Source organism: Vespa velutina, chromosome 2, assembly GCF_912470025.1.
Source record: "Vespa velutina chromosome 2, iVesVel2.1, whole genome shotgun sequence".
NCBI lineage: Eukaryota > Metazoa > Arthropoda > Insecta > Hymenoptera > Vespidae > Vespa > Vespa velutina.
The window spans coordinates 2675629-2689033 of record NC_062189.1 but is presented as its reverse complement, the minus strand read 5'-3'; the positions used below and the strand labels follow the sequence as shown (position 1 = coordinate 2689033).

Here is a 13405-nt window from a genome sequence, read left to right as displayed (position 1 = left end):
TGATCGATAATGATGTGACACACAGAAATATAAAAACCGGCTTTTCTCTCGCGATTCGAACACGGAAAACCGGAAACCGGCTCTTAAAAATCTTTCTCGCGGCCTTGGTTATTGGCCGTCGAAGAAGCACTGTGCCTTCTGCACGCAATTAGGTCATTGTCCTTCATTTATACTCTCGACCAACGTACGTTGATCATCGGGGATGCCAAAAGGTTACTTGTTACTCCTACTCTCGCATTCACTTCGATGCGTTGAGTGCACTAACCGGCGAGTTTTATCGCGAAAAGAAATTCTTTATTTCCCTGACATTCTTTTCGTTACTATCAAATTGATCGTAAATAAAATTGAAACATTACATGAATTAAAATTGTAATGAGAAACGAGATTAGATTATTTAATGAAATATCGAAAATATCTTAAACAATATTTCTTTTTATGATTTGATATTACTACACGTTACTTATTGATTAATAAAAATAATTACGTATTCGTAAATAATCTAAATCCTATTTAAAATCTATATTTTAAAATTTCCATTTCATTTTCTTGCCAGAAAAATTAATTATTATATTCGTATTCGTATTATCGTTTATATTATAAATATAACTTATACTTAATTATATTAGTATGAATTATATTAGAAATTTTCTATAATATAATTTAAATGAAACGATTAAAAAGCAACGGGATTGTAGAAGATTAAACGTAAAAAAAAAAAAAAAAAAAGAAAAAAAAGAAAAAGAAAAAAAAAATCCTTCATACCGAAGCGAAGGATTTACATGATTTCTCTCGTCAGCTGTCAGGTTCGCGAGGATTAACGAGTTGAAATAAGTAAAATTGTTAAGTAAGTAAAAAAATGATTAAAAAAAAAAAAAAAAAAAAAAGACAAAACAAAACGAAAAAGGAAAAAAAAAGAAAATCATCGTAACCTATGATTTAAAGGGACAAACGCAGTAAGTGCATCGTCCTCTGATCCGATTTGTATCGATCAATCGACCGGTCGTCTTTCGTTTCTCTCCATATATTCGATTCACCGGATTCCCTATTACACTACTACTACTACTATTACTACTACTACTACTACTACTACTACTATTACAACTATATTAATAGCAAAAGGCCAAGAAGTAATCGCGAAAGAGCTGCGTGCACGATCCAGTGACCTACTACCGTATTCTACGACATTGCACATATGAGGCCCGTAACTTGAAATTATCCTATATCGTCGCCATTTTTGTTAACAATCTTCGCGTATCGCGAAAAGCGATCATCGACGTTCCATTCAACGAAGCACGCTAACGATTTTCTTCGGTGCTTGCACGCGATCTAGAAATCCCATGTATGATTTATAAGAATAATTTAATTTTCTTTTCTCTTTTCTTTTCTTTTCTTTTTTTCTTGCTCTCTCTCTTTCTCCTCTCTCTCTCTCTCTCTCTCTCTCTCTCTTTTTTTTTCATAGAATCAAAAGATCTTATTACAAAAGAATTACAGATGGGAATCTTTCTGACATAACTGATTTGTAATTTTGTATTCTTTCTTTTCTTTTTTTTTTTTTTTTTTTTCTCTATTTCAAAGACGAATCCATAAACGGATTTGCGGTTTATATTTTATTTGCAGGTTTCTCGACCCCGAGGGACAGAAAGGAGATCGACGGAGGACATTGATCCGTACGATTTATTTCGTGAATGTCGTCCATTGAACTCAGAAACTTCTGGCTCTCTCTTTTACTCTTAGAAGGATGCTGGATAATCGATGACCGATCCCGCGTTTACTCGTGCATGACCGACACCCATCCATCTTACCTGAGATTTTCCATTTAACTACTTACTCGTTATATCTTTGATATATATGTATATATATATGTATATATATATATATATATATATATACAATTAATATAATTTTTCTTTTTTTTTTCTTTATCGATTTTCCATATTACTTATATTCGCTTAATTTATCTTCAAGTTTAATTATGTTCGAGTAAGTTTCCTTAACAAGAGTTTTTACAGTTTCACTCGTGCAACTTTATTTTACAAATTATTCTAGTACTGTTAGGTAGAAAAAATAAAAAAAAAAAAAAAACATAAAAAAATAAAAAAAACAAATATGTGGTTTCTATAATTTATAACTAGAAAAAAAAAAACAAAGCGGTTTCTCCATACGACTTAATCAACGTACTCGATTCTTTTGATTTTTCTTTTCTTTTTCTTTTTTTTTTTTTGTTTTTCTTTTTTTTTTTTTTTTGTTTTCGTTAAATGCGCATAATAGGTAGGTAAGTATCACTTGAAAGTATAAATAATTGAAAAAATGTTCCAAGTATCGATCGAGAATGAAATCCGTGCTCGGTGAACGAACGAAAGAATTGAGGATTTCGTTCACAGATGGCTCCACTCGCGAGTTCGAAATACGACGGTCATTTAAAAAGCACGTGCTCGTGCTTTAAACTGTCAATGACAGTTTTATCCTGTCGATCATTAACATATATCACAATGTTAAATATCTCATGTAAAAAGAGTTTCTTCTCTGGATACGCGTATAATTTTTTGTTCCTTTCTTATTTCCTTCTGTTAAATTGAAAATAAATAACACTGGGATAGCGTTGATTGAAGTTTGGCACGTTCGCGTACATTTCTTCATTTATCAGGGCACCATTTTTCATACGAGACTTCGTAATCTTTCATCTCGAAGTTTCTAAAATCCATAAGGCTTCGATGATTTGTACCAACCTCTGTATGGATACGGATAGAATGAATACGAATAGACCACTGAAACACAGATAATGTCTAATATTAATAACATTTAATATTTGATTATATAAAACGGGTTCGTTCTCGTTCAGGAAACGTGTAATGATTTTTATATATATGACTTAATAATTAAGCTGATACATTTGAACATTATTTTTTTTTTTTTTTTTTATTTTTTCCTTGTCAAAGTCCAGATCAAACGGAGATTAATTATGTCACGAGTTCGTTCTAGTCCAGGAAGGAGTTAAGGATTTTCACCTGTCTTATTAGATAAGTCGACATTTTAATTCTTTTTTTTTTTTTCTTTTCCTTTCCTTTTTCTCTAGTTTTTCTTTTTTTTTTTTTTTTGTTTCGTTTTGTTTTTGTCAAATCGTAAATTTCAAAAGTCTAGATCGTTAAGATATTAAATAGAGAATTTTTGTCAAAGTAACTATGTCGCAGTACGAGTTTCCAATCACATACGATATAATAATAATGATTACAGTAAGTAGTTTTGTTTTAAATATTTCACGCTTTTGTCAGCATGACGGAAGTCGTTGTCTTGGAAAGTACATATCCATATGAATATCGATACTATGAGAAAGCTCCCCCCTTTTCTCTTATCCTCACTTCGCCCTTCTACACCAAGAAGACCCAAAGACCCGTGAACACTTTCGCTTCGTTAGTGGTTCGTCGACTCTTACTCGATCAACGGCACCTCTTTCTTCTTGTAGCAAAAAACGAAAGTAAACTCGACTTTCCAGACTTTCCGCCCGGAACGGTCACGTTGCTTCTATGTGCTTTCGAACTTGTCTATGATTGGTTTTGAAAAACTTCACGAACTTCCTTTCGTTGATATTTCTATAGAATACGTTTGAAATGAAAAAAAAAAACAAAAAAAAAAAACAAACAAAAAACGGAAAAAAAAAACAATAAAAAAAAATAAGGAAGAACGAATTCTTTTTCTTTCTTTCTTTCTTTTTTTTTTCCGTCTATATTTACACATCGTAGATCACGCGAACGTATAAATGAAAAAAAAAGAACGAAGAAGAATTTCGATATTTTTGTCAGAGAGGAAGAAAGTGCATGTTAGCAAAAAAAGATGAGGAAGGAGGAAAAAAGGAAAATTAAAAATTAAAAATTAAAATACAGGATATTCCGAATCTCCGTAAGAGTCAGAATCGAGACAGTCAACCGAATTTTCACGTAACGTTACCTGCGTCTCGTCCTGATTAGTCTTTAAACTCGAAATGGTCTTCTATCACGAAAACTCGCCGGTGATCTTACTGCTAACTTCTTCCTTTGCATGTTACTTCTCCTCCAAATGAGATTCTTACTTGGTATACTGATTGTAGGTTCTAACATACCTCGGCTTGGCCAGTAATGCGCGTTAATGGGATTTAATATGGGTAACGTTAAAGGTTCTTGAGTGGCAATATCGATGTGGACACTTGAAAACGTTGGTAAAGCGTTGAAATCTTGCGGTTGTATCTTTGGTAATTCCTGTCCTTTCTGATTTTCCAACATCGATATCTTTAACGTATCAAATTGTGGCGAGGTTAATGGTAAACTCGTTTGCAACGATGAGAGATCATTATAATTAGCCAATGGTATGGTAATGGAATCTTTTTCTGGTAAAGAATATCGAATCTGTTGAAGATGAATCGCTGGATATTCTAAACTCTGTTGAATGGAGAACTGTTGAGTAGCCAAGTTTGGTAAAAAATTTGGTTCCATTTTCAAAGGATCCAATGAGTTTTGATAAGCCTGAGACAATTTTTCCTTATCCAACTGATAAATCTGATCTTTATTATAAATCACTTGTCCCGAGTTAAATGTATCTTGAGATTGTCCTGAATATACGCTGGCTGAATTTATATTATAACTTTGTAAGGCATCCTTGTTATCGTTCGAGAAATATTCAGGATTTTGTAAGTTTTGTTCGTTAGATCCCCCCTTTTGTGGCCCACCGAAACTATTCTCCAGATCCTGGAGATTAGGATGATGTTGATCCAACTCCGGTAGATGAGTTGATAGATGTTGATCCTTGTCATTCTGATCGTTTTGTTCCGTCTTCGTCGGTTTCATGAACAGCAGTCCTGAGCGATCTTCGTCTGTAAACGTGACGTCTGTCAGTCCAGTCTTAAAACGTTACTAATCAATTCTGTTTGTGTTGTTGTTATTATTGTTGTTATTGTAATAGTTCAACGTTAGCTGTGTGTCTATGTGTGTCTCCCTCTCTCTCTCTCTCTCTCTCTCTCTCTCTCTCTCTCTCTCTCTCTTTCTGTTATGTGCGTTATTTGTTGTTGACCATATTGATAAAATAAAGTCTCATGTTTTATCGCTCGAAATTACTATGATCTTTTTTATTCCATTTGAATATGCGATTACGAATAGGTTTGGGATTTGTACAGAAGTTGGATAAGAATAATAAGAGGAAAATAAAATATTGAATTTCGAAGAAAGCGATATCTTGTTGAAAGTTTAAAATTTATGTAAAACGAAGAGGATGGGTCAAATTGATTATTGATCTAAAAGAACGTAGCTTAATATATTCGTATGTTAAAATGAAGAGAAAGAAGGAACGAACAGGGAGTAGAGAAGGGATATAGAAAGTTAAACCGCAATATTTCAAGAAAGACAAACGATTTTCATTACGATGAGATGACGTTTCTATCTTCTTCCTCCTTTCCACGTATAGGATAATCAAGAACAGTGAGATTTCTTATTAAACGGGATTTTAATATGACTTTAATTACCCCGATAATTATTTTCCTCGCGTAATCTTACATCTCCTTCTTGAATATAATGAATCTTTTAGCGTGAATGATATTCGTATTGTAGATATAAATTAGTATTGTAGATATAAGATAAATTGACTTTTTAAAATAGAGTTACTCGTTAGATATTATATATTAAACGTTTCATTAATTGAAGCATTTTTATCATAAAATACATATAATATATTTATATATATTATATATACTTAAACATATAATATATATAATATTATATATTGTATATTATGATACAAGTAGAGACAAGAGGGCATAATATATATATATATATATCAATATACATAGAGTATTTAGAAGAAATCGTTTTTTATATCACTCATTGAACGATAATTTCATATCGAAAATCGCGCCATGATTAAGAAAGTCTTTTAATCTGAACTAATATAAAACATATTTTGCAAGTATTGTATAATTTGTTCGTTTTTAATATCCTATATGATTGGTTTCATGTAAATTGGTAAGTACGTATGTATGTTGGAAAATATTTGGGAACAGTTTTGTTTCGTTATTGACAGTTGAATGACCTACCGTCCGATGCCGATGGATAACTCGAATGTTCGTCGTAATTATTAGCAGGTCCAGGATAATCCTCGATGTTGGGTGGCGGTCCGTCATAGATGTTGTCGTGTTCTGATTTTTAAACAATTTAGAAATATAAAATATTTTGATCTGTCAATGTCTTATTTTAGTTCGTTTGAAAGAATTAGCGAAGAGGTAGGTACATGGAGAATTCGTCAAATTCATTGATCACACTCTTTTTCTTTATCGGGCCCCTACCATGCCCCCCCCCTCATCCCCTCCCCAGTCCCTTAATCGAAACAATTTTTTTTTTTTTTTGCTTACCGATCGGTCGATGATCATAACCATAACTCGGTTGACCATAATGTGGTTTTGGTGGTTGTATTACGGCACTTGCTGCGATATGCCGACCGAGCGAACTAATGGCGTCGCCAGTCGTACTAATAATTTTGCCCTTCGTAGAAACCAAAAAGCCACCACCTTTGATCAATTGACCTTTTAATGCCAATACACCGCCACTTATGGCTTTCAATGCTTGAATGACGGTATTCAATATTGCTTTCTTGAAATCCCACACGTCGAACGTCTTTTCGCCGTACTGAAATATATCCAAGAATAATTTCGAGAATGAAAAAGAAAAACAAAAAAAAAAAAAAACAAAGAAATAAAAAAAAAAGAAAAAGAAAATAAAGAAAAAGAAGGGGGAAAAAAAGAAGGAGAATTATGATCTTCAATTTTCTTTCTTTTTTTTTCTATCTTTCTTTCTTTTTTTTTCCTTCTTCCATTTTTTTTTCTTTTTTCTTTTTCTTGATATATACATATATATATATATATATATATATATATATATATATATATATATATATATATATTGAGTGAAAGCAGATCAACGTGAGGAATAAAAAGGAAATAACTTTCTTAACGTTCGATTTATTGATTTATCGTTTGTAATGCAAGAACGAAAGTAGGCATGTCACTTATATGTCTAATCACACTGTTCATTAAGATGTGCAAAAGCTGTGGGTCGCATAAACATCAAATAAATAGGTCATTTACTTTATAATACTTCACGGGAATCGAGAAAGAAGGAGAAAAAAAGAGAAATAAATAAAAAAAAAAAGAAAAAAGAAGGAAGCAAGCGACGGTGTCATTGACCTCATTTTCGAACGATTGATTTCCTTCGAACATGATACAAGGTTGTAATTTTATTTTTCTTGTTTATTTGCGTGGGTTTTTTTTCCTTCTTCTTCTTCTTCTTCTTCTTCTTCTTCTTTTTTTTTTCTTTCTCTTTCGTGCTTGTCCTTTTCCAAATCGAACGTTTCATCTTTGATAAATGTTTTACGAAACTTCATACGTATTATACTTTCTTCCTAAGTTTGAAATCCGTCCCACTGAACTACTTCTGAAGTCTCATAATCATGTTTAGAAAATCATTAAACGTTATTTAGTATAATATTTAATCTTGTTTCCGATCGGATGAAAACATATGCTCTACGTCGTAATGATTTATTTGTATTATGAGGAAGTAGAATCGCGCTGTTTAATATTTGTTTATTTGCTTTTTTTTTCTTTTTCATAGAATTAAGCTTCTTCTTTTTTCTTTTGTGTGTGTGTGTGTGTGTGTTTTTTTTTTGTTTTTGTTTTTCTTTCCTTTATTCATTTCCGTCCGTAATCTTTTTATGATCGAGATTAATCCTCGTTCTAAATTATTTTTAAAGTCGTCTAAAGAAAGATAAAACACATTGACTTCGATCGCAAAAACGATGAAAAGATCATTGAATTTCCCTCCTTAATCGAGAATCTCAATGACCTAAATCACTTTTCCTCGATTTAGATCTTTGATCAAAAACGTTCGTATATAATTTCTCCGTTTTTTCGTTTTTAGATCAATCATCGAAAAATTTCATTATCAAAACTAATCGATCATTTAAGATATTAACGTTCGATATTTTAACGTTTGTTACATATTATATTATCATTATTATGATCACCTTTCTCCGTAACATTATGCTTAAAACTCACTTTTCACGGGACGTTGACTTCGAATGATGCAATATGAAAAACATTGAGATATTTTCATAAAAATTGTAAAAGTAATCGTTACATAATCTCGATCATTGATTCAATCGACAGCCATGAACAATAATATATGTATATCAAATAATATATATATATATATATATTTTATATATTATATATAAAATATACTATATATGTAAAAGTAATATAGAGTATATTAATATTAAATAATATATAATTAATATCACAGTAATATAATAGTAATAATATATTAATCCTCTATAACTTAAATTTTGCTGTATCTACCAAACAATTATATAATATGAAAGCTACAGCATTAATTATACGAGAGAGAGAGAGAGAGAGAGAGAGAGAGAGAGAGAGAGAGAGAAATATAATATATAACATATATTATATATTATATACATATATTATAGAACTTTATAATATATACAATATTATATTAATACTTAATATATAGTATATGAAATATTTTTGTGGAATATTACCGGTTGAACAGGTGGTCCGTAAACAACATGAGCAGGTTGACCACTACTTCCTGAAGAACCTCTCGAAGCTGCTCCTGATGCACTAGTGAGGCCACCAATTATTCCACTAGCTATTCCCGAAATGATGCTACTGGATCCGGTAATAAAACTACCTGAACCCGATCGTTTGGTTCTATCCTGTTCTTGTAGGAATTCAGTATACTTTGGATCCGTTTCTAGATCGATCGTTAATTTATTATCATCGATCCTCTTCATACTTCCCATAGCTTTTTGAAATTCTTCAGATTTCTCAATCATCTCAAGAATTTGCATGGCTATCCTCTGTTCTTCCTGTTTTTTCAATTCCTCGATAATTTTCTTTCGATCGATCGACTCCTCCAAACTCGGAGGATCCGATCCACCTCGATCGATTGATCTTCGATATGGCGCTAAACGTTGCAATTGTGCCGATGCTCGTTCCTTAAGATCATTCTGATTCAACGTATTTTCAGATAGAATTGGAACTATCGAGCAGGATGTTAACAAGATTAACAGCAACATCTGAAATATTTCGACGATATCTAAACACTTTCTTATTTTAATGATTTATTTTAGATTGAAAAAGTTTATTGTTTATTATCGTTTAGATAACATTCCAATTTGTTTTTATCTTATTCGTAAATTATATCTTATATAAGTTAAATATATATCATCACGAACTTTATCCCATTTTATTTTGTTCCTATTTTATTTTCTTCTTCCTATTATTTTCTTTTTTTCTTTTTATATATATTTTTTTTGCAGCATTTATATTTTTAACAGACATCAATTTGTTTTTATAAGATCGATAGCCAAATATAATAATAGTATTTTACTTTATTTAATCAACAAAACAATTTTATTAGAAATTTTAAAAAAAAACGTCGATTTAAAGAAAATTATCCGTCTCCGAAGATCAAATTAATTATGAAAGTTTAAAAACAAATTGTCGATGATTTTTATATATTGATAAATAATTTATTTTTAAAAATTTCACTCTAAACGAAACTTTTTATCGACAATTGAATGATTATTCTAATTACTGTTATACAATTATTCTTACTCTTAGTATGTCATTCTAATGTTTTCGAATACTATAATTCAAATGAGCAATAAATATACGATGCAAGTCTATCATTTATAGATAAAACATAGTATTATAAAAAAAAAAAAAAAAAAAAAAAGGTCAACGTAACAACAGTAAGCAAACATTGTAGAGCGTTAATACGATGATAATAAAAATTCACTAAGGAGAAATGAAAAAGAAATGATTAGAATATAAAGTAATTGGCTTTATAAGACAACTTTACGTGTCATTGGTTTAGAAACGTCAAAAAAGTAAAGAATAATATCGTATGAATAAAATATACCGAATAAAAACAAAATAAACTTTACTAACATATTATGTATTATCTATTAAAATGATCATGACGTATTTAAAGAGAAATAGGTATATTTAATTCTCATTAGATTGATACTATAATTTAATAAAATTGTATTATATCACTAATATACGGATAATTAGTATTAACTTGTTGCATAATTTCTGTCTTAATTCGTACGATTATTTTAAAGTACTTTAAGACGAATAAACAAAAAATTGTTTTGCTTTCGAAATTGACACAGATATATTCATTAAATTGTTACGACTTTTTGATTATGCTTATTTCAATTTTTAGAAATCATTGAAAAAGAATATCATATCCATATAAATAATAATAATGATATTATCACACGATTAATAACATTATTGATATATTAATTATTAATTATAGAATAATGTTAAAAAATAATGTTAACGTATAATTTGTTTTTACGAAATTTAATATACAATGAAATTTTTGTAATTTTACAAGTGCGTACATCTTTTTTTTTTCTTTTTTTTTTTCTATTATATAAAATTTATCAGATCTTCTTTCTCGGAAATTATCTCGGTGTATTGATTTAAATTTTATTAAAAAAAAAAAAAAAAAAAAAAAAAAAAAAAAAAGAAAAAAAAATATATATATATATGTAATAAATAAGATTTAGAAAGTTTTAAAAATAGATTTAGGACGTAAAAGATACATTACAAGACAAAAATATTATTTTAATTTTCCGGCAAAGGGAACGCTTTCTTATTTTAAAAGTAATTTTCGCGAAATCGTAAGTGGAGAATAAGATTCGTGTCTGACAATTTTCTCGAATTTGAGATGCGCCGAAGCGTTAAGTCGCGTAGCTGCGTGCGTACATAGCAAGTGGAGCGACTCTTCGGTGAAAGTCACGCAAAGATGCGCGAGGATAGCACGCGTTATGAAACGCCCATGCCAATGCCATACGATGAACTATGATATTTCATCTTTTCATGCAGGATCTTTATATGTTGTGTGTCTTATCGAGCGAAAAAAAAAAAAAAATTGGAGAAAATCGGATCGATCGTTTTATCGTTTGACCTCGTAAAACAATTCTCAGATATAATCGAGTACGAATGAATGAATTATCTTTTCAAATAAATAAGAAGAATGAAACGAACTTTCTTTCTTTCTTTTTTCTTTTTTTTTTTTTTTTTTTCCCCCCCATAAAATACGATACAATTATATATTTAATAATTAAAATTTCTCTGTGAAATTATCGATCATTCTTCAAGAAATAAGTTAGTCGATCGATCAAGAAAGAAATAATATTTAATTGATATTCCTTTCTCGAAGTTTTTAGAAAGTAAAACGATCAGTCCCTGATAATCTTGGACATTTTACGAGTAGTGAAAGGCACATTTGTAATGCAATTGAAAATTAAAAAAGGAAAGATATTAAAAATCTTTCATTGATGAAAATAGTAGCGGAAATGATTGAAAGCTATCGGTATTAACTGTTTTAAAGAAAGAAGAAAAAGGTGTTAAGAGCGATCTCCTTCGAAGCATTCGAGAAGGAAACCATTCCGAGCAACACCATATTGAGTCCGGAATCAAAGGCCGGTCTTACTCTCAAAGCGAAAGTGATCGGGGATTGTGTCCTTGATCTTGCACCATGGAGTAGACGGTATGACCTAGATACATCGGAACTCTCTCGTACTTTATTTGAGAATTATTTTCGTTTATTATCTCTTATTCTCTCTTTCTCTCTCTCTCTCTCTCTCTCTCTCTCTCTCTCTCTCTCTCTCTCTTTCTCTCTTTCTCTTTTCTTTTTTTCTGTTTCCTTTTTTCTTTCGTCAATTAACTCGTCGAAAAAACTATGTAAAACAAACGAAACGTGTTCTTAATTACATATATATGATTAACGTGAAATATAAAAAGAAAAAAGTGTTTAATTAAATCGGATTAGTGGAACGACGATAATTTCAAGAAAATAATTTCAATCACAAACGTAATCTGACACAGAACGAAATTTTCTCCATTGTCGACTATAAAACTCGTTGGTAAGTATGTTTGTTTAACTTTCACAGGACGGCACGTATTCAAGTGAGTCTATATGTTTTATCAAGCAATGTCAAGAAAGTTTTGATGTCTATGAAGAGAAAGAGAGAAAGAGAGAGAGAGAGAGAGAGAGAGAGAGAGAGAATAGAAGAAAATAATTGCTTAGTTTAATAAAAAGAAAAAGAAGATATGATTAAGAAATCATTCGGATGACAATTCCTTTTTCGTTACTCGTATAGGGCACTTCACACTTCCCATGAATGTAAAGAACGAAATCATTCTATGTTTTTACACAGGTAGATTTAGATATACCTTCTACTATGTGATCGTGACTTTCACGGTAGATCGGCAAAATGATCGCGGCACTCTCACTGAACTCACTGGCTGGCGCCATCGAGTATTTCCTCATTTTATACCGACTCCCACCTTTAAACCAATCGCGAGAGAGTGTCAGGATCTCTTTTTCTTCTCGTTTTCTGTCTCTTTTTTTTTTCTTTTTTTTTTTTTTTTTTTTTTTTTTATAAGAATTTTCAAATTTCGTTCGAATCCCCTTCTTCTTCCTTCTTTCTTTTTTTTCGGCACCAATACATATATACATATATATATATATATATATATATATATATATATATATATATATATATACGCGGATAAATCGAGGGTCATTGAAAAATATCGCCAAGAATCATCTTGACATTTCTTTTGGATTTTTTTTTAGTCTTTTCCTTTTTCATAAGGGTTAACGAGCCGTAGAGAAGAACGTACGATGCGACTCGACGAAATTTCTCTTTTAATTTAATCTACGAAAGAAAACGTTTTATTCGTCGATTAATAGCAATGTCTCAATCAATAAGCAATAATCGAAAATTGAAAATTATTATTTATTATTGGAAACGATTTGGTGTTATTGATTTTTGAGTTTTCATTTGATTTATTTGATTTAATTCTTTTTTGTTTGCTTTTGATTTGCTCTTTCTTCTCTCTCTTTTTTTTTTTTTTACTTTTTTTTAAGATAATAAAGGAGAAAACGTCACATTCGATTTTTCGATACACATACTGCGATACACATACTACGATACACATTCTTTCATTTCGTTCGTGCTTTGTATGTAATCTCAAATGAAATGTATTTTCGCAATCACATTACGTGCATTTTCTCGGCTGCATTGGAAATAGGAAGTCATATATGGCCGGGCCCTTTTTTCATCGAAATTTACAAATCTAGGCACGCTAATGAAAGTAGTGAAACGTAATTATCATTGCATCTTTCTTTTATTTTCTTTACATGGCAAAGATAATCTACGCGTTTAACATAATCAATTACTTTCATATTTCCATCAAAATGATTCATTATAATTATAATTATAATTATTATAATTATAATTATTATTATTATTATTATTATTATTATTATTATTATTATTG

General features: G+C 30.4%; 1 protein-coding gene across 1 annotated transcript; it reads right to left on the bottom strand.

The window, feature by feature from the left end:
• Window positions 1-2059: 2059 nt before the first annotated feature.
• Window positions 2060-12361, bottom strand: LOC124946466. The gene is made up of 6 exons (XM_047487190.1): window positions 12293-12361; window positions 8572-9111; window positions 6368-6641; window positions 6053-6154; window positions 3943-4840; window positions 2060-2765 (listed from the first exon to the last, which is right to left on the bottom strand). Exons 2-5 carry the CDS (start codon window positions 9109-9111, stop codon window positions 3966-3968), a joined length of 1791 nt encoding a protein of 596 aa, XP_047343146.1. The 5' UTR covers window positions 12293-12361; the 3' UTR covers window positions 2060-2765; window positions 3943-3965.
• Between the last annotated feature and the right edge of the window lie 1044 nt (window positions 12362-13405).

Excerpts from the sequence above, each read along its gene's own strand:
- LOC124946466 (XM_047487190.1), bottom strand. The coding sequence starts at position 9,111 with ATGTTGCTGTTAATCTTGTTAACATCCTGCTCGATAGTTCCAATTCTA. Across the intron at positions 6,642-8,571 it reads ACGGACCACCTGTTCAACCG|TACGGCGAAAAGACGTTCGA; the intron begins GTAATATTCCAC and ends GATATATTTCAG. Across the intron at positions 6,155-6,367 it reads TTATGATCATCGACCGATCG|AACACGACAACATCTATGAC; the intron begins GTAAGCAAAAAA and ends TTTAAAAATCAG.